Consider the following 27980-nt stretch of genomic DNA (forward strand, 5'->3'; position numbering starts at 1 on the left):
GTTAATGATCAAACGAATGAATCAACAACTAAAGGAATAAACAAATAAACAGCCAAATAACTAAAAAAATATCAATTACAATTATAGTAATAGGGGTAAAATAAAAAAGCTCAACATTATATTTCTTATCCACGTGCAGATATGCTGACACTAAAATGATAAGCACACTCTGTTTAATTACCATGATTACAAAGGCTTGATTGAATTAAGTATGGAAATGAAATAAACCTCACCGGGTTGTCGGAAGTAAACTGTATAGATAGTAACTTGTCATAATTTCGATTCATTTCTTATTATGTACCTTGTTATGATGATTATGATAAAAACATAGGTAAGGAAATGTAACAGTTTATAACCTTCAAACCTAGAAGACTGCGCAGTATGTGTATAGGTAATTTCTTATTAATTCGTTTGAACAGTGTTAATGTGTTATGAAAGCAATTGCTCTGAAAGGGAGTGATTAAGCGACACTTTCTTAAATCTGTAATGAAATATTTTGAACTTATCTCCTTTGCAAATACATAATTATTATAAGGAAATGTACTTGGTGAAACTCTGAATAACGATCCTTAAATGTATATGACGACGCAAGACAGTTGTTATTACTTAAAACTTGCAAGTTGTAAATGCAAATAAGATGATTGACTCTGAATAAAAGTCCAATTTTGATCATGTTTGTCATTGCTGTACGTTATGATTATTACTGCTATTATTATTGATTGATTTTAACCAGCATTCATTGCTTTATTACTGTATAGTTTTGCTTCTTCCCCACAGAAACCTGGGGGGGGATGATTGTACACACCATCCCCCCCACCTAAAATTCTGGGGGGGATGCATCCCCCCATCCCCCCGCTATCTACGCCCCTGATTCAAATTGAATCAAGTGTATGTATTTATCTAATACACGGGAGTGTACACTGTTCCAACGGGTGATCACAAGATTTCCTTCAAGTATTTCGAGTTTAATTTCTAGTTTTCAATCAAAATGTGATCATGCTCGGGCGAGTAATTCTAATAACACATTTTGTATAATGATGTTTGTCGCTACTTTGATAAAACAAATATTATTTGAATTTGAAATAAGATTTAATAGACCCAACAACTCACAATGGGCTTGTCTCATTAGTAATCAACAAATAAAAGCAGTAAAAGCAGGGAAGGTGAGTTTTTGCCATTCAAGAGAGAAAAAAATAACAGACATTGCTCTCTGTATATAGGCACTAGGAAACATAATAAATTAAATTCAAAGATATTATTGGCAAAAGTCTGCAGAAATGTTTTTAAATAATGAAACCTTGAAACCAGTTGAAAGTTGAATTTTAAAACAAAATAATCTCTCATCTAGTCTATCGCAAGTTATATATTTTTTTAATGAGAGGACATGTGTTACAGGTTTCAAACAATGATAACATGGTCGAAGTACTTTTCTATCATAAAATGACAAAAAAGAGAGATGTCTTGGGGTATATTTTCAGTGTCCAGGAAGGGGGGGGGGTCATGTGTAACAATATGTAATTCGAATTGCCATTGAAAGGATCTCCATCGCATTAGTGTTCTAAACAACCAAACGCAACTTTCTTACTGTTGTTCAATTTTACACAAAACTTAGGTTGGTCATATACGGTTTTGTCTACTTTCACACAAGCTAACTTCCTCCAATGACCGCAGTACCTTTGATTCACGATAAACTTTACAAACCAAGCTTTGATGAAATGAAAACTAGGAGAGTCAACGATAAATGTGTATATGTCAATTAAAACACTATTGATAGCCTTCACATTATTCTCGTTTGGGGATATATTATAAAGAGAAAATAGAGGAGATGGGGATATCGGAGAGAGAGAGAGAAGAGAGAGATCGATAAAAGAAAGACAAGGGAGAGGAGGGGGAACAGAAGGAGAATGGAAGGAGCTGAAAAGAAACATGAATGGGGTAAGAAAGGAAGGAAGGAAGGAAGGAAGGAAGGAAAGAAAGAAAAAGAAAGAAAGAAAGAAAGAAAGAAAGAAAGAAAGAAAGAAAGAAAGAAAGAAAGAAAGAAAGAAAGAAAGAAAGAAAGAAAGAAAGAAAGAAAGAAAGAAAGAAAGAAAGAAAGAAAGAAAGAAAGAAAGAAAGAAAGAAAGAAAGAAAGAAAGAAAGAAAGAAAGAAAGAAAGAAAGAAAGAAAGAAAGAAAGAAAGAAAGAAAGAAAGAAAGAAAGAAAGAAAGAAAGAAAGAAAGAAAGAAAGAAAGAAAGAAAGAAAGAAAGAAAGAAAGAAAGAAAGAAAGAAAGAAAGAAAGAAAGAAAGAAAGAAAGAAAGAAAGAAAGAAAGAAAGAAAGAAAGAAAGAAAGAAAGAAAGAAAGAAAGAAAGAAAGAAAGAAAGAAAGAAAGAAAGAAAGAAAGAAAGAAAGAAAGAAAGAAAGAAAGAAAGAAAAGAAAGAAAGAAAGAAAGAAAGAAAGAAAGAAAGAAAGAAAGGGAGATAATGAGAAGTGGGAGGGGTATACATATATAGAAAGAGAGAGGAGGGGTTAGAAAGAGAGGAAGATTATAAAAAGGGGAGCTAAATAGAAAGAGAGAAAGGGGGTGTAAGCAAAATATCCATAATGTAATCAAAACACCTACAACAACCATGTCAATATCTTCTTATATTGATCATCATCATTCCATCAAGCCTGAAAAGTTACGGTGCAACCAGTTTGTACAATCACACTCAATCATCCATTGTGATCAAATTCCTACTCAACTTATTCTACCAACTTAGATTAAAGAAACACATTCGAAAAACACGCTTAAAAGGGTTCCATTATATATTAAATTCTTTTATTTCAGATTTTCGATAAAAATCCATAAAATGCAGTAATTTGGATAACTACAAGATATATGCATACATAATTATATTTTTGGTGACAGCATGGAATGATAAACAAGTCGAAATATGCAGCTAAAAATAGTACAAGATTACGATAAGGCACTTATTTGACAACCAAAATGAGTTTGTTTTTATTATACATGTATGTCCAATACTAAGTGAATAATAAAAAAGATAGACAGATATCTATATGAATCATAACAATAAATTTTCAAGAATTTTCCTTCATCTTCATCATACAAAAATACTAAGAATAAACGAAAAAAGGAATGAATGGGCTAAAATTTGACGATTTGAAGATTTTGCTTGCATTCTTTTAAACAGTATTATCCATCTCAAGCACAAGATAAGATGGAAAAAAAAAGTTCTTTGGTACATGAAAGATCTAATAAAGGTGCAGGAAAAAAATATCCATGATGGTCGTTATTTCCCCTTAATATCTCCCTTCCATATCTTTTCTTTTTCATGTTATACTCTCTCTCTTCTTCACTTTTCTTTCTATCTTTCTCTTTTCAAAATGACCAGGATGAGAAGCCACTTCAAGATAACTGATGTTAAAGGAGAATGAAACCATTGGAACAAGATAGCTTGTGTGAAAACAAAAAAATCTAAGAAACAGATCAACAAAAGTTTGAGAAAAATCGGACAAATAACGAGAAAGTTATGAGCATTTGAATATTGTGATCACTAATGCTATGGAGATAGCAAATTGGCAATGCGACAAAGATGTGTGATGTCACTTGTGAACAACTCTCCCCTTTCCTTTAGTATATATTTCACTTGAATTGCCTCTTTTATCACATCTATCCATAGATCATGTGTTCTTTCTACATGAGGGCGTGTAATACATATTTTTTAAGAATACATCATGGTAAGAGAGTTTGTATCATCATAAGAAAAAAGCAAAAAAGAGACATTTTGAGGGTATTTTATAGTCCACCAAAGGGAAAGTTGTTCATCAGTGACATCACACATCCTTGTCGCATTGCCAATGGGAGGATCTCCATAGCATTAGTGATTGCAATATTAAAATGCTCATAACTTTCTCATTTGTCTAATTTTTCTCAAACTTTCTTCATTTTTATTCTTTGATTTTTCTGTTTCTACACAAGCCTATTTGTTCCAAAGGTTTCATTCTCCTTTAAACATTCTTTTTTATGAATCAATCATAGCCAACCCATTGTAAAAATGCTAATTCATGGATACAATGTGGCAAATTTGGTCCAAAAATGATACTATGCTTACTATCTCCTATCCTTGATTACATTTCTTGTAAACATTTAGATAGGTTTACCCTTAAAAAATGGGGAAAAAACAAAAGACTTCAATACCTTGAATTGACAAAGTAATGAGATTTGGGAAAATGGTGACTTCATTTTTCTTTTTTTGTACACTTTTTGTTTGATTAGAATCATTAGATCAAGTAATGTCATGCTCTGAATAAGGTCAGTGAAATACAAAATAAAAAAAAATATATTAAAGATTGTAAAAGTGAACTTAAGGGGAAAAAATAAATGCCCCAAAATCAACACCTACCAAATCAAAAAGTCAAAAGATGGGATAAATACAATGGTTATAATCAAGTTCTTTAACTTTCATAATCAAAATTAGAATGATCTAATAAAATGATCAGATAAATATTTCATATACAAAACATGAGTTGTACCATTTCTAAGTTGAATTTTTCCAGAGTCGAACAGATAATAATTTACTAAGACAAATTTACCTGTACAAGCAATGGACAATGATATGGTACTAGCACTATATTTACTAATGAGATGTTCCCTATAAGTTCAATAAATATACCTCAAGCATAAAATTAAGGCTAAAAATTCAGAAAATAACAAAAGATAAGAAGAGTTAATAGATTCTCAAATGCTAGCAGAAATTGTGCATACACCATTGTCGGATATAATCAATATATGATATTTACCTCTAGATTAGTATTAAAACCTTACACAACTTAACTTTGACCTTGATACTCTGATGATTAAAAAGATAATTTTTCTGTCTAAATGCATCAACAAGACATGAAGTTCAAGACCAACAAGTGCATGGACTTGGATGCGCAACTGATTGGCCTCAATGCCCCTTCCTGTTGGTCTTGGATATTTGTGTGTAATTTTTTTTTAAATTCCCCATTTATGCTGTAATAAAGACATTTGTCTTCTAATGCTGGCAAATTGACCTGGTGCCAGGAATATCTAAATTGAAGGTCTGCCTGCCTGCATACATGAGAGAAGTTTGAAGTTCACATGACACATGGTCTAAATTTATCAAGAAAATCAGCACAGTGGTATGGTTGACAAAGGACCCCAATATGCATTCAGAGGCAAAAAAAATAAATGGAAAAAGCAATTTCATAATAGTCCAAAAGAAATTTGGAAAATGATTGCACCAATAACACATGAGTATAGGAAAAATAATAAAGAAAATTGCACATTAATGTTCAATGTAAAGAATGGAATAGTGCCAGATGATTTCTATTTCAAAGAAATAGATACAAATTGTGACACAATAGTGACTGTGTGTATTTAATTGAGTAAAGAAACTATGTAAATAACACTTTATTTTCATGTTCAAAGGGAAAACACCCCAACAAAGAGTTGTTTTGGAAAAAAATCAACAAACAAGCGTAACTGAAAATTTCATCAAAATGGGATTCTGTAAACTAAGATATTTTAACATTTCACTTACTTTCACAAATAAGTTATTATATGCACATCCTGGTCGGTATGCAAATGAGAGCACAAATGATGTCACCCACTCGTTATTACTTTGCATTCTATGACATGAAATATTCAATAACTTTTTTTTCTCCTCATTAAATCATTGCAACGTATTATGATTCGATGAAGAGTTTCCTTTAATGGTCAGATATTGAAAATAGGAAATGTTCTTATTTCCAACTAGCATCTTGCTAATTTTACATAATATTTTACTAGTATATTTCACTAGTGTTGCCACAAGTTGTATTTTGTTTTGTTTCATTTCATGATATAAGCCAAATAATGTGAGTAAAATTACTTATCTTAAATTCAATTATTTATACTGGCCTTTAAGCTAAGTGGCATTCTGAAATGCAGAACTATATCAGATGGAGGACTTTCAGATGAACTGATGTTATAAGCCACATGACTTTGGGAGTGTAACTAACTACCAGTTGCATCACTTTTCAGATGCTCCAAAAAAAGGAATATCTTATCTACGGATGATGAATGAAGAAAAAAGGTATTTAGTGTTTGCCAAATGTGCTGAAGATGAGCCACACTAGACTGGCATTGATGGCAGCAACATTCTCTACCATATTGAGGTATGTTTCAAGTTAGTGTTGGAATGAGGTAAAAATAATATTACAAAACTGGTTGAATGGTACTCCAATGGAATTTCATGTGTGGTAGGAATCTTTGGAATGTAAACACATCTAGCAAATCATTTGATCCGTTGCCTGCTACTGGAGCCTGATGGTCCGTGTGGAAAGCATATAAGGGAATGACATGTTACAGTAGTTAACAGAATAAAACCAAACGCGAGGTGTACTGTACATGATACTAAACCCTGTAAGTTAATAAATATCAGGCACAAAGTATATCTTTGGTATGTGCTCAAAATGTTCAATCATACATTCACAGTTACATAAGATTAGCCTAATAGCATAATGTGCATTGAGCCCTTTGACACTATTTTGCAATAAATTTGTGTCAAGCTGCTTCATGATTTTTTTTCTTTTAAATAGTCTTGCGCAAATTTGGGTGCTAATCTGCTATGCTGGGTTCAGGGCTCAAAATTATGCAACATTTTGTGAGCGCACGTCAGACCCTATTTGATTTGTAAAAAAAAAAGAAGAAAATTATTGACTAAATTCTTCACGAAATTCTCCCCAGAAATCTCTCTTCGAAAGCTATATTGGTCCCTCACATACAACCTCTCACTGTTTGTACAAATTCATGTTTGAGATATTTTTTCTCTCTGAATGAAAGACGAGAGTCGTAACCACTAGACCACAACGCCCCCATCTTTCATATATCTATAGCAAACCATGTATCAGAGACTTGCAATTGATTGCAGAATTTATTGACTTTGTTTCTGATACAAGGTACTAGATAATATGAATGTTTTATTTGAAATAGTTTTTAAAATACACGGAACCTCCCCCCCCAAAAAAAAAAGAAATGAGAAAAGATATTGAAATGATGATAGTTTACTCATGTGGTGATCATGGCATAGCAGCTAAAAGGTCTTGAAACTTAGCATCATGTATCTCTGGTACTAGCTGATCCATGGCATGATCTAAGAAAGTGAATAGGAGATGCCTGTACAAAGGACAAAAAGAGAGAGGGGGAGTGATACAGATCACTATATACAAAATCAGTAAAATTTGCTTTCCATAATTATATTTCATTATCATCATCATCAATGTTGTTGATGTACTTATTATTATTATTCATTTGTTGTCATATGTGCCAGATAGGCCAAAAGCAAACTAAATCACTATGACCTGTGGGCCTCTTCTCCTGATATAACTGATGGTACCAGGGTTTCCCTTAATTTTAAATAAATAATGCAGAGGATTCTTAACACGCAGAGATGTAGACTCTCCTCTGTATCTACACAGGCCTCTATTTTAATGTACTATCCGAGGGATGGGGTGTTTTCCAGAGTAACGTAGCAAGCTATATGAAACACGAGGGGGCACAGTGAAACAATCACCCCCTACATCCTGCATAAGACTCGAACCATTCTCTTTGGTTCAGAAAAGTTAAATTTTTACCGACTGAGTCAACTCGCTCCCCATGATGAAACTTAATTTTTGTAACTGGAAATAAAACGATTAACATGCTACACTTTGCTCTCTTTTACACGATAGTAACAGAAATGCTGTTCATGAACAGTCAAATTAATATCTGTAAATAGTTGTGTTGTTTCAGAAGATAAATTAGGAACTTACTTGTTGAGTGCTTGATCCTGCAAGGAGTCCAGGACCAGTGAGATTCCTTCACGAAGATGGTCTTCTCCAAGAATAACACTCAGAACAGCTACAAAATAACAACAAAAGAGCATTGTGATGATAATAATATTGATGCTCAGTTCTTGTTAAGTGCATATCACTTACGATTAACATCAGTGTATGCTTTCAAGGACACTTGGATATTATTACCTTGGCTTTAGCCAATCAAGGCCTGTAAAGCACGGAAACATTTGAATGAATAAATTCATGCCAGGTACATATCTAATAATGATATCAATAATAATAATAATTTTATTTATATAGCGCTTTATCAATACATGACTGCTCAAAGCGCATCACAATTATTATTACCCGGTCACTGGATTCATAGCATTTCACACAGCCTGTTAGGCGCACACTTGCTAAACCAACCACAATGACGGTTGTTTTCTACCGGTTGTTACCTCATCTGTATTGATCAAAGCTGCTATAGTTGTACCTGATTTCATGAGCAAGTATGGATCTGTCTACCATTGGTAACATTCATTAACAGAAAATATTCATAGAACACAATTTCATTTCATTTTCATTTCGTTTATTTCCACAATAACAGCAAAGATAATTATTTTACAACAGAAATGTGAGTATAGAATAAATTAACAATTAGAAATATTGAAATAGTTCACAAAGGTCCAGTACACAGATATAATGTATAATTGAATTTTAGAAAGTTCAGTTTTAACTTAAATGCTAGCTGTATATTGTGGGGGAAACCTTGGAAAGCGGAGCTTGTAATTCAGGTTCCCCAAAATAATATTACAGTATCATTAATTAATGAAAATGGTATAAAAAGATACAAACTAGACGGGACGATACAAGACTACACTAAACGGGACAAGTACATCAGAACAACTCAAGCACAAACATGGGACAATGAACAGCCTCCTGCAGGAAAATCATAGTGTAACATTATAGTTATTTATCAGTGTAGTCTTAAGCTTATGTTTGAACGAAAATAAGCTTGGTGTCAGTTTTAAAGATTCATCTAGAGAATTCCAAAAATGGGGACCAGTATAAACAATAGTCTTCTGTTTGTAAAAAGTTCTGAGCTTCGGAAGATGGAAAGATGACGATAATCTGGTGGGGTAGCTGTGCAAAATCTCGTTTCTTAAAAACAGTAAACTTAAGGAAGTTGGCAGCTCTCCTTGGTTTAACTGAAACATAAAGCAGCCCAGGCGAAGAGAGTACAAATCCTGTATTTTTAAAACTTTATTGGAGAAGAACAATTGATCTGAGTGAGCTAATCTGTGTTTATGACAAATGATTCTCATTATTCTTTTCTGTGTAAGTAGTAGTCTATCCAACTGATTTCTAGAGGAACTGCCCCAAGCTAATATCCCATAATTTAAGTAAGAAAGAATAAGGGTATTATACAAATTTGATAAAACGTTTGGAGGCAAAAAAGTTTTTAGTTTGTTTATGACGCCAACATTTCTAGATAAAAGTTTTGATAAATACGTAATGTGCGGCTTCCATGAAAATTTGTTATCTATATATAGACCAAGAAATTTCGTTGAATCGACAATATCGATTAAAATATTATTAAGAAAGACGTTCCTGGGTAGAGCTGTGATTGAATTACTAAAAAGCATGCACTGGGTCTTTGCAACATTTAAAGAAATTTTGTTACAACAGATCCATTCATGAATACATCTGAGTTCAGTATTTACTATGTTTACAAGAGTATCAGGATTTTTATGTGAAAAGAAAACACTGGTGTCATCTGCATATAATATGAAAGACAAGGCCTTTGATGAATCCTGAAAATCGTTGATATATAGAATGAATAATAATGGCCCCAAAAGCGAACCCTGGGGTACTCCGCAAATCATGTCATTATAATCGGAATTAGAATTGTTTATGGAGACAGTAAGATAACTTCTGTACCACTCCAAGGCCTTCCCCCTAATTCCATAATGTGATAGTTTAGACAATAAGATTTCATGGTCAATGGTGTCAAAGGCCTTGGAGAGGTCCAGAAAGATACCAAGAGTGTGAAGGTGGTCGTCAACAGCAGTCGCTATATGATTAATGAAATATAAGATTGCATGTGTTGTTGAATGCTTTTGCCTAAAGCCAAATTGTGATTCTGATAAAAGACCAAAACTCCTCACAAATTTTATTGTACGATTGTATATAATTTTTTCTAAGACTTTGGAAATAGAAGATAAGAGAGATATAGGTCTATAATTACTTATATCGGACGGATCTCCCTTTTTGTAGATAGGAACTACCTTCGCAATTTTCATTCGGTCGGGAACTATACCATTAACAAGAGATAAATTCATGACGTGTTCTAAAGGAATAACAATTTCGTTAATGATATCTTTTAACAAGTCATTACTTATTTCATCATAGCCTGGACTTTTTTTACTTTTAAGTTCTTTTACTATCTTTATGATTTCATTAGCATCGGTTGGAATAAAAAATAGTGAATGTGGGTTTTGGTTCTTTAGAAAGCATTCAAAGGTTTTATCTGTGTGTGGTATTTCGTTGGCAAGATTTGGACCAATGCCTGAGAAATAATTATTAAAGTTCATAGCTATATCAAAATTATCATTAATAACTGAATTGTTGATCTTCACATGTTTTATAGTATTGCGATCTTTTTTCTTATTTAAGACATCATTGATTACTTTCCATGTATCTTTTATATTATTTGAACTCGCTGCAAATTTAGAACAATAAAATTTCTTTTTTTCAGATCTCAAAAGAGTTGTCAAGGTGTTTTTATATTTGACGTATTTTTCACGAGCAGCATCTGACGGGTTTGCACGATACTTGTAGTAAAGGTTATTTTTTCTATTGATAGATCTTAAAAGTGATTTACTAACCCAGGGGTTTCGTGGTGTCCGTTTGTTGTTTGGTTTATATTTTACAAGAGGGATACATTCATTAAAAGAATCGAGAAGGATAGTCATGAAATTATCATATGATTCGTTAACATCGTTTGTAACTAATACTTCGTTCCATTTGAGTGAACTTAGCTTATCCTTGAGTTTGGCAATCTTTTCAGGGGTAATTTTCCTAACCATTTTTACATGAGAAGAGTATGAGTTGTTATCAAAGAGAGATGGTATCCTAGCGAAAATAAGAAAATGGTCAGAGATGTCAGACAGAATGACACCAGAATCAATTTCTCTCTCAACGTTTGAAAAAATATTGTCAATTAAAGTTCCTGAATGAGAAGAAAATCTAGTGGGTCTGGTAATCAACGGAATAAATGAAAATGATAATAAAGTGTTTAGAAAATCTTGAGAGAAATTATCCTCTCTGCATTTTAAGAGGTCAACATTAAAATCGCCCATCAAAAAGCAATGTTTATTTTGAAGCAAAGGATTAGAAAGCAGTTGTTGTAATTCATTTAGAAACGTATTATGATCGGAAGAAGGTGGACGATAAACTGTACCTATAACTACGTTTTTTCTTTTGGATAATGTTATTTCGATAAAAACCGTCTCCATCGTTTCATTCATAAGATTTAAGTCATGAAGTACAATGTAATGCAGGTGTATTGGAACGTACAGTGCTACTCCACCACCTCGCCTATTTACTCTATTATTAAATATAAGGTTATGCTGAGACAAGGAATGTATAGTGTGAGGAGCATCCGTAAACCAGGTTTCGGTCAGGCCAATAACAAAAGAATCTACTTTAGTATTATCTAATAATAAGCTCAGTTGTTCGAAATTTTTATTTGCACTGCGGATGTTAAGATGCAAAAGGTTCAAGTCATTCTTTCCAGCTGACTTTAAATTGTTGACAAATTGGTTCTGGGTGTAGTATTGAGATTTAACAAAGGATTTGTCATTGACATCAAAAGTATATTCAAATTCTTCTACGTTGTTGTTCATAGTGTCAGAAATATTTTGTTCATATTGTTCGTCAGAAATCGAAAAACTGCCAGCATTTTGCTGTAATTGAAAAAGAAGGTTCAAATCAAAGTCACTGACATCACTAAATGGAAAACTACTCATGCCAAGTAAAACAAGACTGAAAAATGAATATTTCCAGGTGAAGCAAGACTACATAATCAATTGAGGTTAAACAAATAAGGAGCACCAAAGAAACTTCAGGCAACAGCTGCAGAAGGCCACATAGAACGAATAAACAGAACATGAATTTGAACGGAAAATTTAAGCACATATAACTACAACGATAAGCATACGTGTAGATTTTCCTCTGTAGATGGCAGCTAAATCAGCTGTGGCTTTCAGCCTATGCCCTATACATGTATACAATACAATATGAGTTCCTATCTGTATTAACATAAACAGATACAGTCATAGGTCCTACTAAGCAAAACCAAGATGAGAAAAACAAATTTAAATGAAAATAAAGATGTAATTGAAGATGAAAATGAAGGTTAAGATGAAAATGAAAATAAGAATGAAGATGAAACTGGAAACAAAAATATGAAAGTGAAAATTCAATCTAAAATGAAAGTGAATTGGAAAATGGATGAAATAAAACTGAAAACAAATGAAAATGAACACACAAAAATTAAATCAAATGAAAGTGAAATTGAAAATGGATGAAATAAAATAAAATGGAAAGGAATCAGATAAAATGAAATTAATTGAAATGGAAATGAAATGAAAATTCCAGACTAACCTGCAGCAGGATTATGAGTAAGCTCATGGAGTGCATCTGCCTTTGTTTGATTGATCTCATCCGGTGTCTTAGTTTCTCGTTCCTTTGGATGAAATACATCACCAGGCCACAGAAGATCACGTAGTAGTGACAGGTAGTAACCCCACTGAGCCTCTGTGAATAATAGCTCCACCTCCTGTAATAACCATCTACAACAGAGAGTAACAAGTCAAGTTATATATTGAACTTGAATTAAAGTTACCTGTAAATATACCAGTTGTGGTAACGATATCAAAACAAGTGGAATGCCTCTGGCCGTCTCACCTGCACCATGCAGTTCAATATAGCAGCAGTGCTGACTTTGAATACTACTCTAACTCGCACAAGATGTTCAGTGATACATGGTTACTCTTATGTCCACTTTTTATGAACTAGACCAATAAACTTACAGAGATATGATGGTTATTCAACAAAAAACCCCAACATGGCCAAAGTTCATTGACCTTACATGACCTGTGACCTTGATCATGTGACCTGAAACTCGCACAGGATGTTCAGTGATACTTGATTACTCTTATGTACAAGTTTCATGAATCAGATCCATAAACTTTCAAAGTTATGATGGTAATTCAACAGATACACCCAGTTCGGCCAAAGTACATTGACCTTTGACCTTGGTCATGTGACCTGAAACATGCACAGGATGTTCAGAGATACTTGATTACTATAATATCCAAGTTTAATGAACTAGACCAATAAACTTTCAAAGTTATGATGGTAATTCAACAGATACCCCCAATTCGGCCAAAGTTCATTGACCCTAAATGACCTTTGACCTTAATCATGAGACCTGAAACTTGCACAAAATGTTCAGTGATGCTTGATTACTATTATGTACAAGTTTCATGAATCAGATCCATAAACTTTCAAAGTTATGATGGGAATTCAACAGATATCCGCAATTCGGCCAAAGTTCATTGACCCTAAATGACCTTTGACCTTGGTCATGTGACGTGAAACTCGTGCAGGATGTTTAGTGATACTTGATTAACCTTATGTCCAAGTTTCATGAACTAGGTCCATATATTTTCTAAGTTATGATGACATTTCAAAAACTTAACCTCAGGTTAAGATTTCGATGTTGATCCCTCCAACATGGTCTAAGTTCATTGACCCTAAATGACCTTTGACCTTGGTCATGTGACATGAAACTCTAATAGGATGTTCAGTAATACTTGATTAACCTTATGGCCAAGTTTTATTAACTAGGTCCATATACTTTCTAAGTTATGACGTCATTTCAAAAACTTAACCTCAGGTTAAGATTTGATGTTGACGCCCCCGCCGCCGCCGCCGTCGGAAAAGCGGCGCCTATAGTCTCACTCTGCTTCGCAGGTGAGACAATGAGTTCGAACAGAATCCAATAAGTGTTTGTATGTATGTTAAAAATATGTGCCAAGTGGCTCTGGAAGGAAATGTGTACCGGTAATTGCCAAGAAATGATCAAAATAAGCACAGAATTCCATCAAATATCGGGTATTCTTCCGAGCTAATGTTAATACACTGTCCCACATATGCTTTTCTGTGTTAGTGATCATCAGAATTATCAGTTTTGACTTCACGATTTCACAAAGATAAGTTTACTATAATGCACTAGATCTAGATATATGATAATATGGTGACGATTAACCTTGATTTTAAAGACTTTCTAATTAAATAATTATTTGCTGCAACTACTATCTTTTATCTTTAAATCACATCTGCTTCAATTCATGTCAATTTACTTGTTATGCATTAAGAGGAACATTAGGCAATAGCATTTGTGGTTTGACAGAATAAACATATATTTGCACGCTGTTTTACTCAATTCGTTCTCATTCTAGACAAATAATTATACTTGCTTACATATGTAGTGCCTAAGGCCTCTTTACCCGAAATCCGAAGTGCCCTTACAATAAATGCAGCATAATTACAAAAGTGTTTGACAACACGCTTTCTTGTTTTACAGCAAATACATAAAAAAAGATTTCCATTGCTACGCTTCTTTCATTTTCAATTTTTTATTTTTCTCATATCAACCTGTCATTGGTGTGGACTTGACCTTTACATAAATTTTTATTATAAATCATTTTAGGAATCCAATAGATCGAACTCACTTATCAATCAGGTCTCCTATGAGAATCTTCAGGGTCCCCCGTAGGTCCTTGTCCAGGATAAAACTCTGCTGATTCAGAAGAGCTTCACTTATTACCCCAAAGATAGCGTCATAAACCTCCACATTGACCTCTGACCTCTCTTGATCCTTCTTGAGCTTTGACCCTTCGTGATGGGGTTCATTGGGAGCATCTGAACCATCGCCTTCTGACCTGGGCCCAAGAAGCACCTTGCTGTATTCTCTGGGTGGATCATTGCCTGATGGTGCATGTTGGCTGAACTGGGAGTGTTTCTCGCTGATCAGGAACTTCATGGCCTGTTGTACATGGGACTAATTTTTAAGAAAATATCAAAGACTTCAGAATTTTGTCCCTTCTTATTCATATTTACATTCAAAATGCAAAAGCTATACTTTCAAGTTCAGATGTTCAGAAGCTCTACCCTTCTCAACCTATAGCTTCAAAATACATGTAAAACATAAAGAGAAAATGACTGCATCAGGTAGAAGATGATGCCTTTCCCACGTTGAGATCTAAAATACACACATACCGGTACTTTCTAAAATTTCAAATAATTTCGATATACCCCGGTATAGAATCATACAACATTACAGAAGATACAATCAAATTTTCATTTGTATCTGCAAGTCTATGACAAACTATGTAAAGAGGTGTTAGTATTTATATCTCTCCATCCCCCCCTCCAACATCATTTGCTCCGGCAACAATCGCTCCAAGATGTATTTCGTATAAGATATAGAGTTAAGGCTAGGGTTGCAATAGGGTTTTACGTTAGGTTTTGAATAGGGTATAATGTTAAATCAAGGGTTGAAGTTGGTCATTTCATCAGTAGTTGGAATTTTGATACTGCAGAGCATTGTTTGCCGGAGCACATCATGGAACCCTCCTTTAGGCATACAGGAGGAAGTTTGTTGTTTCTTGGAGCTACACATATTAAGTTATTGTGAGAATGAGCTTCTTCTATGATTGACCTTAATGACCTTTGAACCATGACCATAAAATCTGATCAATTATATGCATACAGGAAGAAAGTTTGAAGTTATTCAATGGTTCTTCAGTAAACATGAGAAAACCCAAATCGATTTTGTATTTTTCAGATCACTTTCACCCCATTATGCATACATGAGCTTGAAATTGGTCCATCATTTTGTTCTTTAGTTATCTCTACAACTCAAATTCTAGGTATAGAATGACCTCTATGAACTAATATGTTTCCATCTGAGCTTGATATCATGAAACTAATTCGATCACTACCTAAAACATGGTAATTTGAAAAGTTCGAAGTTGATCTAGTTGATCAAGTTATTCCTTCATCATATGAGAAAAAGCCATTTTAACTTAAGGCATACTACCAATTAAAATAATGAATATGCAATTGCGACCAGACGTCCCAAAACCACCAAGTTGCCAGAGAAAAACCTCTGAAAATAGTCCAAACAGTAATTTGGTCTTCAAAAAGTAAACACTTGAAAATGTGTTTATCTGAAATGGTAATTCTTTTTCTTCATACTGTCAAAATTTGAAATTTTATGAAGATGAAATACAAGAGTATCTTTGACATCATTTTTTCCAGACTGCTTGGATGTTTCACCGAGATCACACAGTAGTGTGTACATCTCACGCTTGAATGAATCCAAAACTTCAAACCTTGTTTTCTCCATATTCTCTCACTCAATTTCTGCAACATTCAATCACATAGTTTGAGTGGGTATCAATTGAAAAGTTAGCATTTCTCGGCTCAGGATATGCTTTTTTTTAAAGCTTAATGAAAATCTCAAATTCACTCTTTGGCAGCTTATGACTGGTTTTGGGGTGGCAGGTCACATATTAAAATAGAAGATCTGGGGGGTGTTTCACTGAGATTGAAGTACGACTGAGAGTCACACTTAAAGGGGAATCCAACCCAAATAAAAACTTGTTTTTATCTGGAAAAGAAAAATCAGACAAGTTGATAGGTGAAAGTTTGAACAATATTGGACAAACAAAAAGATATGAATTTTTATAAGTTGTAAATATTGGTAATCACTATACCCATGGAGATTTCAAATTGGCCGCATATGGGATGTCATAGTGATGTAAGGCAAGGACTACTCTTCCATGTACTCCAATACATATTATGGCTAAAATGTCATTTTTCCCAAAAGTTTTGTTTCAAATTATATTTTTCTTTCATGAGGACATAAAACAATATACTTCATGGGTTATATTTAGATTACTGCCCCAGGGGAATGGGTACTTAGGAGAAAACCACAAATCCCTGATAATAAAGTACATGGCCTATGGGAAAGTTGTCCTTGCCCCTTGTCATAATTTACTTAACCAGTTGCCAATTTGAAATCTACATAGTATTAGTGATCTCAGTTTTAAAGCAGCTACAACTTTCTTATTACTTGTCCAATTTCTTTCAAACTTTCACCATTCTGTTTGATTTATTTTTCTCCTTCCCAACACAACATTTTATGGCCAAGGCTGGATTCCCCTTTAAATGCCTAGTTGCATGCTTTATAAAAGGCATGACAGCATTAGTCAGATCATACACTGAGAACACTCACTACTGTGCATTAATCATTAAAATTGTGCTTTATATGTCATATGGAGTGTTGTGTGGCCCAGTGGATTAGTCTCCGGACTTTGAAACAGGGCCGTGGGTTCAAATCCCAGCCATGGCGTGATTTCCTTCAACAAGAAATTTAGCCACATTCATAATGTGTTATGCGCTATACAAGAACTGACTATATTATTATCATTATTTTACCCATGGCAAAAAGAAGCTGCTGAAAATTGCTTATCTAAAAAAAGAGAGCCAACAGAGTAAATTAGAGAGTCAAAAGGGGCCTAAGCTTTCGATCCTAGCAGAATCTTCGTCGAAGGCAAAATGACAAAAATAATTTTGCTTCCGATGAAAAATGACAAAAATCATTTTGCCTCCGACGTATATTCTGCTAGGATCGAAAGCTTAGGGCCCTTTTGACTCTCCCATTATTTTACCCATCAGCATTTAAGTGTGACTCTTAAGTCATGTGAAACACTCCTCAGTATCTATAGTAACTAAATCTGACCTCTTTTAAATCATCCAAGCCAAAGAGTCTGATCCTTGATGCATCAACTGCTACACCAAGATCCAGTTGGTCCTCTCCTTCCAGATGCTGTCTTGATACCTCAGTCTCTTCTGTCATTGGCCCACTCTGTTCATATGACTGCATCATTTGCTTTGGTGGGTCCACACGTGCAGAGGTTACCAATGAGGAAGCTGTTGGTGGCTGTGGTTGGAAGGGCCGCATCATCACTGGTCGTTCAGGGAGGATGGTTTTTATAGTACCAACGATGCCTGATACCTGATTGATCAGAAGCTGTAGAGAAAAACAGTGATGGTAGCCATTTGATGATTGTATTACTACTACTGCAGCTGCTGCTGCTCCTATTGCTACTACTACTACTACTACTGCTACTACTACTTCTACTACTACTACTACTAAGTAATAAGAGGCCTAGATTAGCAGATTTCAAATTGGTGGCTATGGCTGTTAGCACCCCTCGTCATGACAGTGATGTCCATCCATTTTTTACTTTATCTTTAATATGACCATTAAATAATGCTTGTTTTAATTTAATTTGGCCGTGGCGCCTTTTCTCGCCCTTTTTCCACAAAGGATACACTTTTAATAAAAAAGTTTTGTTTTGGTGGCCCGAACACACTAAAAGCAAAACAGCAAATTTTGTACAGATTTTTTGTTGTGTATTGGAATCTATTAATGTCATAACTCTTCATAAAGGATAACTACACATTATCAGTCTGGAAACAGAAAGGAACACAAGAAAATTGTCAAAACAATGATGCTTGAATGACTGCACATCGTACTTCGAAAACAACTTTGAATTGATATTTTTGGGTTGTTGGCAATACATAGTTATTATTGATCGGAAAAGCAATTCTTTATGTGATTCGCTCTGGGGAAAGGTACCATGAAAATCTTGTCATACATTTTATCAGACAAGTCCTGTTCTATATACCACAGTAGCAGTGCTTCTCAGCCAATCAAATTCAAGGAAAGTTCAAATCTGACAACTTGTCAGAAAACAAGTGTTAATGAAATATTCCCCTGGTGAGCACTTCACAAAATGTTGTGTCAGTGAATTTCACAGACTTATTTGCTCTCAGCCAATCAGATCCAATGATTTGCAGTAGCTTACAACAGTCAATGAAAATCGCTGACAATTTGTTCCATGAAAATGTCCCCCCCCCTGAACTTGGTTATGTTTGTGTAAATGCTTACCTTATCGATTCTTAGAGGTTTACTGGTAGTTTTCTTCACAAACTCTATATGACCATCTCCATCGATGGCCAAGAACTCAGCCATCTCTCTACTATTGTGAATGACAGGACGACTCAATAATTGCTGTGAAAGTGAAAACAAGATACATGTAAAATTAGACATCATGTTGTAGTATACATAGTAGAAGTACAAGTTGTAGTATACATAGTACACAGTAGAAGTATTAGTTTACAGTAGTAATATATCAGTAGTAGTAGCATAACAGTAGTGGTGGTAGTAGTAGCAGCAGCAATAGTAGAAGTAGTAGAAGTAGTAGTAGTAGTAGTAGTAGTAGTAGTAGTAGTAATAGAAGTAGTAGTAGTAGCAGAAATAGTAGTAGTAAGAGGAGGAAGGGGAGGAGAAGGGCGAAGAGGATGAGTTAGGAGTAGGAGTAGTAGTTGTCATAGTTAAAGTACATGTAGTAATAACATTTTTTTTTAGAAGTAATAGAAGTACTTAGTATTATTATCAACATCTGATGGTCTCTATTTGAAGATTTATATTATAGGGGTGGTTATGGATGTAATCAGGTGGTCTTATTGGGCCCTGAGGTCAGTCTGTTGAGCTAGGCTTGGGTTTTGAATGAAAGCTCAGCACATGGGTATAGTCAAGTGGCTGTGATGGGCCCTGTGGTAATTGTAGTGAGCTAGGCTTCAGTCTTCAATAGATACTCAGCAAACACAAATCACTTTTGCGAAGTCAAAAAGATTTTCAAAATATCCAAGTTAAAAAATGCTTCCAAAGGATTTTTTAACATTCTGACAATATTTCATGTTAGTAAGTACTAAGTTTACCTTGAGGTATGTTTCCAATGAGGATCTCTTCTGCTCCTCCATGGCAGGGCTTAGCCTACTGATTGGCAACATTGACTGCTTAGGAATGCTTCCAATGCCTGATCAACAAAAAATCAACAGTAACATATAATAATTTTGCGTAAAGATTTAACATTTGATGCACATTATGTTTATAATGTTCTTATAAATGAACTTGAATTAACAACATGATATTGAAATCAGATGCAAACTTTTGCAGTATTAATGGGAATAAATCCAATGAGATTCATATCCTTAAAATAATTTGATTCATCAATCAGTTTTCTTCAGTTGCTCTGTTGAGGATCTCTTTGATGTTAATCAATTTTCGTTACTTAGCTGATTCAACTATCTATATTTAATAATTTCTTTTAGCAAGCAAAAAAAATCAGTTGCTGAAGATAAACTAAAATAAATGTCGCAAAGTTGAGTTTTATTTTATATCTTCTCAGCTTTTCAGTGCTTTAGATAGACTGGGCACATGATTATGGTTTCCACTTAAACATGTCACTAATGATCAGTAAACCATTGAACATCAGATGAAACTAAGTTTAATCAACACACAAAAAAATCACTTAGATTTCTTTGGTGGTATTATTTGAGCTCAAAGATGCCTATTGGTAGCAGTAACTCCATGAGGTAACCATGAATATTGTATTACTCAAATGGATGGGGCTTGGTTGAAGCAACTGCTGAAATGGGACCGATAGGATCATGGACCTGGTTTTCTGATTCATGATTTTTAGGTGGTCTGTCTATGACAGATCACCTCTTAATTTCGTCAGAATTTTCTTTTTATTTATTTATTTATTTTTACGGATTTTCTTGTCGCCAAGTTATCTCAAAATGGACTTGGTCAATTTCATTGAATTTCATGTCATCTATAGGATCTGTCATGGACACGTGCAAAGAAGCTTTTCAAGGTCACTAGGTCATGATGACGTCATCTAGGCGCCATTTTGTAAAATCACATTATCAATCATATCTCCATTATCAATTATCAAAAATCAATCAAATTATCATCACATCAACTTCAGGTCAAGGGTCATCAGGTCATGTCATCAAAGGTCATTTCAAAATTTGAAAATGCTCAAAATCACTTTTTGACCAAAGTAGAGTACGTTTCAGGTCATTCTAAGCATTTCAAAATTTTGCGCGCACGCTTCCGCGCGTAACGCCTTAACGCAACGCAGAAACACCGTTTTTTTACATCTATGGATTGATAATAAAATTTTGAACAATTTGATACCTTGATCAACCTTCTACGACCATTAATGACGAAATTAACACCCGTTGAAGTTTGCAGCACGTGTGCGCGCGAGCTCTCACTATAGGCCATATATGGGCAAAAACATGCCTATTGAAAATTCACTGTAGCTCTTTAAATAGTCCATTGACCCCCAATTTTTTTTTCATATATCGATAGAGTATGAGTTGTAGATTTGATTTCATGTCACCATTGTCCCTATATTATATCATGACGTCATCAAAATGGCGCCTAAACTAAAAAATTCCTTTTTTCAAAAATGACGTCATCAAATTTATGCAAATTTGGTTGTAACTTCTGAAATATGGATTGTTTTTCTCCCAGATTTTGATATGTTGTAGTTTAGAATGTACTCTTTCTCGTGAATGAACATGAATTTTCGTTTTGAGAAACGCATCATTGCGTAAAACAGCGATGAAAAGAGGCATGTCATTTTTCCTCATTTTGCGTGTAATCTCTATGGGACATGACTTTTTCTCAAAACTAGATTCGACATTCCTCTATTTCGTGAGCCATATCTCCATTTTTTCTAGTCGGGTTTCCCTGAGCTTTTAGTATGTTGTAGCTGAGATTCTAAGCTTTCGGAAATGTGCCCTCCATTTTTTGATCAGATGCCGGGATCATGCCCGTATTTCGCTTGCAAAATTGGAATTGTAATTCTCAAATTTGCTTACGTGTAAAGTCTATGGGAAATATGCTAGCTCAATCGGTTAGGCGTCAGACTTGCATCTCATTCAATCATGCAGGCAGGGGTTCGAGTCCGCGGGTGGACATGATTTTTTTTTTTTTACTATCTTGCGCACGATCAATTATAACAATTCTAATAATTAATAGCTAAAATATTGCAAAATAAAACAGATTATAATTACTTTTTTCGTATTATATCTATCTAATCATATCCGTCCATCCGCTATCTGTTATAAATCTATCTATCCATATATATGTCTATCTATCTACCTACTTTGTATATGTATCTGTCTATCTATCTCTCTCTCTCTGTCTAATATAACATATCTATCTGTTTAGATATGTATATCTATCTATCGTTCTATATATCCATCAATCTGTCTGCCTGTCTCTATCTATCTTTCTATATGTATGTCTGTCTGGCTATCTATCTATATCAATCTATTTGTCTCTATCTATCTATCTAGCTATCTATTTATCTATCTATCTATATGTCTGTCTGTCTATCTATGTTTTATTAATATAACCACCTATCATTTATCTCTCAATCGATCACTTGATCCATCCATCGCTCCATCCATCACTCCATCCATCTATATATATAATCATCTATCTTGTATGTATCTGTTTGAAGATGTATGTCTGACGATTGTCATCACCACATCAATAATCACATTTAGCAATGGTCAAAACTTATTCTTAGGATGTCTACGATCAAGATTATCAATGATATCTAAATGATTTATTTCATACATCAGCCGACACTGAACAAATCATGACAGACCACCTAATTCGTCCGCATGACGAATTAAATTCTAGTTTTTTTCAATTCATCATTTTATGTCAATTCATGACTATCTAAGAACTGGTTTGTGTCTTGTACAGATAATAATCAACCATGTGATAAAATCCAAACAAAGTGAACTCACCAGTCATATTCCTCCTGAGATGATGACTGTTTGTAATTCTAGTGTGCAGATTAACAAACTCCCTGTAACGCCTCCGGACTTCCATCTCATCCTTGCTACTGTACGCTGGTTTCATTTCATCAGACAATGTAGGCTTCTTCAATAGATCATACTGCAAATATACAAAAGAAAAAAACTTGACAATATACTTCACACTCAAAGATGTGTACCAGATCTATATAGTATGATGGTATGCTAACACTTGGTCTTGATTTTAAAGATGTCTCATAAAGTACTGTCTGCTGAACTACAAGCTTTATCAAGATCTGGTTTATTTACATGAACCGAACTTTATGAAATTGTGAAACCCAAGCTGAAAAAAAATCACACTGAAGACTGCCAATACAGAAAAACACAGGTGGGACAATGTAATATCATTTCTTGGAAATGGACCCTTTCTAGCTAGAATACCATGCTTATTTTGCATTTTCTCAGCAATTATGAATTTTCATCCATGAATATTTAATACATACTTCTTATTCACATACAGACCAACACTTGGACTATAGTCATTTTACTGAATTCCATTTGAACTCATTTTTTAGATAGTTACTACACCTGGTAGCGGTTTCATTAAGCTGTTCATAAGTTAATAGTGACTTTAAGAATGACTGGTGATCCTTTCTTGTGGTGAGTGATATTCACCATTAAATGTTCATCGGTGATTATTCAGCACATAAGAAAGAATCACCAGTCAACTTAAAGTCACTCTTAACTTACAGTTTTAATGAAACAGCCACCAAGTATTGATCTCTATGACAAATTGTCTTACTTTAATGATGAAGTAGACAACAGGTTTCTTTCCTTTGGGATCACCTAGCCAGCTGGTAGTAGGAATGTTCAGGTTGATAACTCTCCATGTGGCCCATTCTAAGGGTATTTCACTACCATTGCTGTCGTCCAGGATATCTGGTGCAGGATGAAGCAGCTCTGGAGCCGTTTCACTTCTGATGAGGGGATACCTGAAAATTCATTCAAATTAGGCCAATTATAATTTTGTTAATTTCACCAGTTTTTTGCAATCTACATATAATGTGAGAACAGAAATTATGACTTGTACTCTGAATATATGAATTTTATTCAAAATGAAGATCTGTGGGTGTTTCATCAATACTACCAAGTGTCAGCTCTGACTGAATTTGAGATTGTTGATTGGTTGAGGAAGATTGGTCTCTTGTTATTACTTTGGCAATTGACAAGGAATAGTGCTGCCAACTTTTATGAAATGGTGTCCAGATATTTTTTATGTTATGTGATAATAAGGGTCTGTGACACTGACATGTACATCTACAGAGCATTACTAAAAACAAGTCAACTTATTTATCAAGTTTGGGTATATGTATTCATAAAATTTTTCAGATCTGCTGTTGCAATTAAGGTCCCATCACTCTGATACATTACCAATAAATGGAATGTATCTGACTAAATCTTGTGTGCAGTCTACATGCATGCGGCATTTGATAAGGAAATTTTGCCTTTAAAATTAATACTTGTGTACCTGTGACTAGGAGAAGTCCTCTGGGGAGAACCAAGTCCAATATCTGCCTCTGCATTAACTGGGTGTCCATCAGTGTCTGGCTCATCCTGCATAGAGCTGAAAGATATCTCACATGAACTGCTCAGAGAAGACGCTGATTGGAATGATTGCCCCATGTGAGGTAGCGTCCCTTGAGAAGTCAAGACAGAATCCTCTAACTCTGTAAGGCACTCAGCACTGAAGCAAGACCTCATACCTTCATTTCTGGGTGTCTGGAAAGAAGCATCATTTCCCTTATGGTCATGGAAACTCCCAACCGATTGTGACACTGGAGTCTGAATGGCTAGGACATTCGAACCCGTGGAGGCAGACCGCCGATGAGATTTGACTTTTACAATTGGTTCAAAGTTTGGAAAATCCAGCTCTCCAAATGTCTGATCTAGTTCATCTTCTTTGGATGCCTTTTCATCTGCTTGCCTTGAAATGGCCTTACTAGGCTCTAGCATCGTCATTGGCATGGGAAAGCTGAACTGTTGTTGAGGCTCAATGACTTCAAATGGAGATGGTGTTGGCTTCTCAACCTCTGTCTTTTCATCTCCACTGTTATCAGGGGAATGTTGTAGATTGACCTCTGTATCCAGTAAGCTGTTCTGTCCATGAGTTGAAGTACTGGCATTTTGCCCCAAGTCCCAAGAATCTGCAGTACTAGGCGATACAGCAATATCAGGACTTTCCATGTCAATTCTAGGTCTATTGTCTTGGAGATCTTTATCACACTTGCTTTCAATTTCACATTTGATTTCAGTAGTGTGTGTTGGTTCCTGTTTCACAAGACTTTCAGATGAATTCTGCTTGCCCTCCCCCAGTGGCTCATCTATCATCAGGAGAATGAATGCCTCATTTAAGAAGTCTGGCTCCGAAATGAGATTTACCAGAGGCTGCAGGACATTGTTGATAAGGATGTCCTGCAAGAGGAACACTAGAGTATCGCAGTGAATCACATCAGATGGCAAGAGGGAAAGAATCAAGGCATTAGATAACTGCGAGAGGTGATCTTTCTCAGTATCTTCATTCTGCAATGCTGGATGGAGGGTCGCAAAGGTTTCATAAATGGACACAACAGAGTGTTTCTTAGCGATCCGCCCTAGCTTACTAGATTTACTGGCCAAGCGAGATCGGCTTGTTTGTAGTCTGCGATATATGTCAATGTGAGCTTGGAGCTCACGAAGGAGAATGCAAAGAAAAGTTCTTTGATCAATTTTGAGAAATCTACTTTGGATGTTCTTTATCATGTCCTTGAAATGTAGAAATACATTGTGAGAGAACTGATCATCATCGCTTAAAAGCCTGTACCATTCAACAACAAAGTCACGCAACATCAGTCGAACGTATTTGTTGATTTCATTTTGGAAAGTTGTTCTTATTGGCTGAATGGTTTCTTTTAACTCTTCACAAGCTCCATTTACTGTATTTCTGTCATCACCTTTATCCTTTTCACTGTCGATTTGGAGAAGATCCCTGTCTTTTGCAACATGGGGAAGGAAAGGAATGACACTTTCCCACTGAACAACAGAGGGCTTTTCCCGAAGCTTCACAGCACAGAACACCCCCAATGCAGTCCCACACATAAAAATCAGTGTTTGTCCAAACGTCAAAGCAAGTAGATGAACGAGAAATACACAGCAGATCAGAGCCACCATGCGCTGTCTTGTATTTGTGCTGATCATATATCTCCTCAGAAGTTTCATTCGTGCAACGATTCGCCTGATAATCTCCATACTGCATTATTTTGACAGTTTGATCGAGAATAATTGAAGCAGAAAATACACAAACATCACTGACGATGGTCGGTCTCAATATGTATTGCATCTCCATGGTGCAAACTAAAAAGAAAAGAAAAAAAAAATCCTCTTTTCTCCCTCAGATCCTTGATCCCCCCCCCCCTTATGCGTGCACTTCATAGGCGGCGGAAGCGGGGAGGGGGACCTGTCCCCCCCTAAATATGAGGTGGGGGAAGGTTCCCCCCCCCCTAATTTTTTTTTTGCTTGTCAATTTTGTTTCCTGCGTCCCGGCCCCCCCCCATTCACTTTTTTTTTCGTTTCAAAATTTTTTCGCGATCCCGGCCCTCCTAAAATTTCCCTTGATAACCTTTTTTTTGTCAAATTATTTCCCTGTGTCCATCCAAAAATTTCAGGTGGGCCCCCTACATTTTTGGGCTTCCGCCGCCAATGGTGCACTTTCCCCACTAAATTCATCACCTATGTTATAGGAATGTGTATGACCTGAAACGGTAATTATGTGGATAATACAAAACATAAATCTGTTGCATGGGATGACTTTTGCGTTTTACATGAATATATAGGCCTTATTCTGATTGCACCTGATCAAAATATATTATCTGCACATGCAAAAGCAAATATAGCGGGCTTATTGGGGGAAAGGTGCAATGGCCGGGGGCCGGGGCTTTGGCGCCATGTAAAAGGACATTGAGCAACATTCGAACTTCTGTTCTACATTTTATGCCAATGTATATGTACTGTGTATAGGTAGATCCAGTGTCAGGTAGCCGATTCCCCACCCCCTCCTTCGGTGGCGCAACTAGAAGAAGAATTAAGAAGGGATGAGAAATTTAAAAAAAAGGGAAGTGGGAAAAGGAAAAGAAATATATACCAGGGCCGTCACCAGCTTTTTTCTAGGGGGGGGGTGCTTTTTACGAAAAAAAAACACAAAAACACAAAAAACAACGTATTAACTCAATTTCATGCAGTTATATAGCCCGCCGGCCAGATCTTTTTCAAAAGAGCCCTCAAGTATCCCTATCCCCCCTCCGGTTGTTTGTTTTTTTTTTTTTTTGGTTCTGAAGGGGGGTGCGTTCGCACCCTCCGCACCCCCCCCCCCCCTGGCGACGGCCCTGAATTATACTCAAATTCACACAGCTCTCGCTTTGCATACTTGTTTAATTAGAAACGCATCCAATTCATGAGTACAAAAAGTACTTAAAATGTCCTGTTTTTAGGTCTAAATCGCCCCCCCCCCCAAAAAAAAAAAGGGAACAAACAAACAAAGATTCAGCTCGCGTTTCAATCTCGCATCATTCATTTGGTGTAATCCATGCATATGAAATTTGTCTAACTCCAAGAAAGGGAGGGGGGTTAAACCCCAAAGCATTCATGATGAGCATGAGATAGATGAAAATTAGCATGTTGCTTTGAAGAAAATCCGTTATCTCTGAAAACTAAATCCGTTCTTCAATTCGATATTCCGCGATGCCACTGAACAAAATTTGTCATCAAATTTTTCTGATCAAGGACCGCACAGTGATTTTAACAGTAAGGTGGTGGCATGTTATTTTACAAAGCTGCAGATGAAAACTGAGATATACAGGCCTACGTGCAAAATTTTGGAAAATTGGTAAATCACAGTCGTGGCTAATTTTCATTTCCGATCTGAAAACTCATGCATGTTTTTTTAAACATTTCCCTGACTAAACTGGTATTCATGGTATTGGATACTTTATATTGGATGTATTTTGCCAAGATTATGATGAGGCCGGAATGTGAGAGTTTGATATATTTTGAAATGAAAGAAGACCCTGTTTAGTTAAATGTAATTTTGTCCCGATATTGGGTCAGTAAACTAAAATATAATTTGAATTAGTCTTATTCCATCATCTATAACTAAGTAGAGGTTGATAAAGATCATTTGAGTTCAACAAGCTTCAATTGGTCTTTGTAGTTATTAATGAATTACAACTTTACCAAAATGTCAATAATATGTTTTCATATTAATTTCTATTATATATAAACAAGTGGAATGCCTCTGGCGGTCTCA

At 35.2% G+C, this 27980-nt stretch overlaps 1 protein-coding gene across 1 annotated transcript; it reads right to left on the reverse strand.

The window, feature by feature from the left end:
• Positions 1-3921: 3921 nt before the first annotated feature.
• LOC121421650 (sorting nexin-19-like) lies at positions 3922-26017 on the reverse strand. The gene is made up of 10 exons (XM_041616420.1): positions 24171-26017; positions 23445-23634; positions 22634-22784; positions 19733-19830; positions 18900-19022; positions 17685-17975; positions 14608-14936; positions 12473-12660; positions 7799-7886; positions 3922-7163 (listed from the first exon to the last, which is right to left on the reverse strand). The coding sequence occupies exons 1-10, from the start codon at positions 25925-25927 to the stop codon at positions 7067-7069; spliced, it is 3312 nt and encodes a 1103-aa protein (XP_041472354.1). The 5' UTR covers positions 25928-26017; the 3' UTR covers positions 3922-7066.
• Positions 26018-27980: the final 1963 nt, after the last annotated feature.

Source organism: Lytechinus variegatus, chromosome 1, assembly GCF_018143015.1.
Source record: "Lytechinus variegatus isolate NC3 chromosome 1, Lvar_3.0, whole genome shotgun sequence".
NCBI lineage: Eukaryota > Metazoa > Echinodermata > Echinoidea > Temnopleuroida > Toxopneustidae > Lytechinus > Lytechinus variegatus.

Bases quoted from the DNA above. Each gene is read 5' to 3' on its own strand.
- LOC121421650 (XM_041616420.1), bottom strand. From the start codon at position 25,927: ATGGAGATTATCAGGCGAATCGTTGCACGAATGAAACTTCTGAGGAGA. The intron at 19,831-22,633 runs GTGAGTTCACTT...TTTGTTGATCAG, and splicing joins TCTCAGGAGGAATATGACTG to GCATTGGAAGCATTCCTAAG. The intron at 19,023-19,732 runs GTAAACTTAGTA...TCACTTTCACAG, and splicing joins CATTGGAAACATACCTCAAG to CAATTATTGAGTCGTCCTGT.